Here is a 1,470-nt window from a genome sequence, read left to right on the forward strand (position 1 = left end):
GCATGATCAGAGGGCAGGAAAACAGACCTTACGACTACAGGCCGAGAGCCATGGGGCTCTTTAGCCTAGAAAAGCGCAGGCTCGGGGGTGATCTGAAGGCCACCTACAAGTTTATCAGGGGTGACCACCAGTATCTGGGGGACCGTTTGTTCAGCAGAGCGCCCCAAGGGATGACGAGGTTGAACAGTTATTAACTACTGCAAGACTGTTTCAGGCTGGACATAAGGAAGAATTTCTTTACTGTCCGAGTCCCCAAGGTCTAGAACAGCCTGCCATCGGAGGTGATTCAAGCACCTACGTTGAACACCTTCAGAAGTAAATTGGATGCTTATTTTGCTGGGATCCTGTGACCCCAGCTGACTTCCTGCCCTTTGGGTGGGGGTGGGACTCGATGATCTTCCGAGGTCCCTTCCAGCCCTAATGTCTATGAAATCTATGAAATATCTGCCACTTAAAATATCCATTCAAGAAGAGTACATCACAAAATATGTCTCTGCTTCCATTGAAGTAGTTCTGAGTGAAACTTCCCAGCTCTCTGCTCCTTCTTTACCTACTAGCTTGAAATTGGCTAACAGTTCTTGATTCTGCCAAACAGGTCATCTAAGAGCAATAACTGCATCCGCAAGTGATGTTCCAGTTGTACTTCTATAACTTGGGTTAAGCTGTTAACTTTGCAGTGATTTGTATATCTATTTTTTTTTTTTTTTAAATACAGGAAGAAGCAGAGATCCAGGCAGAGCTGGAACGGCTAGAAAGGGTTAGAAATCTACATATCAGGGAATTGAAAAGGATACACAATGAAGATAATTCACAGTAAGCAATGGGTGGCATGGGGGCAGGAGTAGCAAATATTAACTTTTCAAGAAATGCTAAAATTATCACAGGGTACTTACTTCTAGTAGTGAGTGTGTAGCATGCTTAAGAACTTGAATTTTGTATTTAGATCAAGGCAGGTTAGAAGTCATTGCAGATCAAATGTTGAATTTTTATACCTGATTTTGAAAGCATTTGCAGCATTATTGGGAAATGGTCAAACCACATGACAATCACTGATAAATCTTTAATTATGCTTTTGAATCTTTAATATTAAAGTGTCCTCTCTGTAAGCCAGGGGTGGGCAATTATTTTGGGCAGAGGGCCTCTTACTGAGTTTTAGCAAGCTGTTGAGGGCTGCATGGGTAACCCCGCCCCCTGACAGGTGCCCTGCCCCCTGGTTACCATGCTGGAACCGGAAGCCCCTCCCCTTCCCCCTGGAAATTCTCCTTTCAGCAAGGGGCTTTGCCATCTCAGAACCAGAAAAACACCAAATTATATTCTAAAAATCAAACATCTACAGCATTCATTAATTTGATTTCAGAAAATACTTTTGTCCTGATTTACATGCGTTTTGTGTACATAGAGGTGATTACACAACAGCTTAAAATGAAACCTTAGTCTTGTATATTGTGGGGGCATGGGGGCATGAGGGAG

At 43.1% G+C, this 1,470-nt stretch overlaps 1 protein-coding gene across 1 annotated transcript in view; it reads left to right on the forward strand.

Moving 5' to 3' along the window:
* TLK2 (tousled like kinase 2) overlaps positions 1 to 1,470 on the forward strand; it is a 100,185-nt gene that overhangs the window by 85,671 nt on the left and 13,044 nt on the right. The window contains exon 13 of the mRNA XM_019523588.1: positions 716 to 813. Coding sequence (XP_019379133.1) covers positions 716 to 813 — 98 coding nt within the window. The remainder of the gene's footprint in view (positions 1 to 715; positions 814 to 1,470) is intronic.

This window comes from Gavialis gangeticus, unplaced genomic scaffold (assembly GCF_001723915.1).
Source record: "Gavialis gangeticus isolate Ggan-Ray unplaced genomic scaffold, GavGan_comp1, whole genome shotgun sequence".
NCBI lineage: Eukaryota > Metazoa > Chordata > Crocodylia > Gavialidae > Gavialis > Gavialis gangeticus.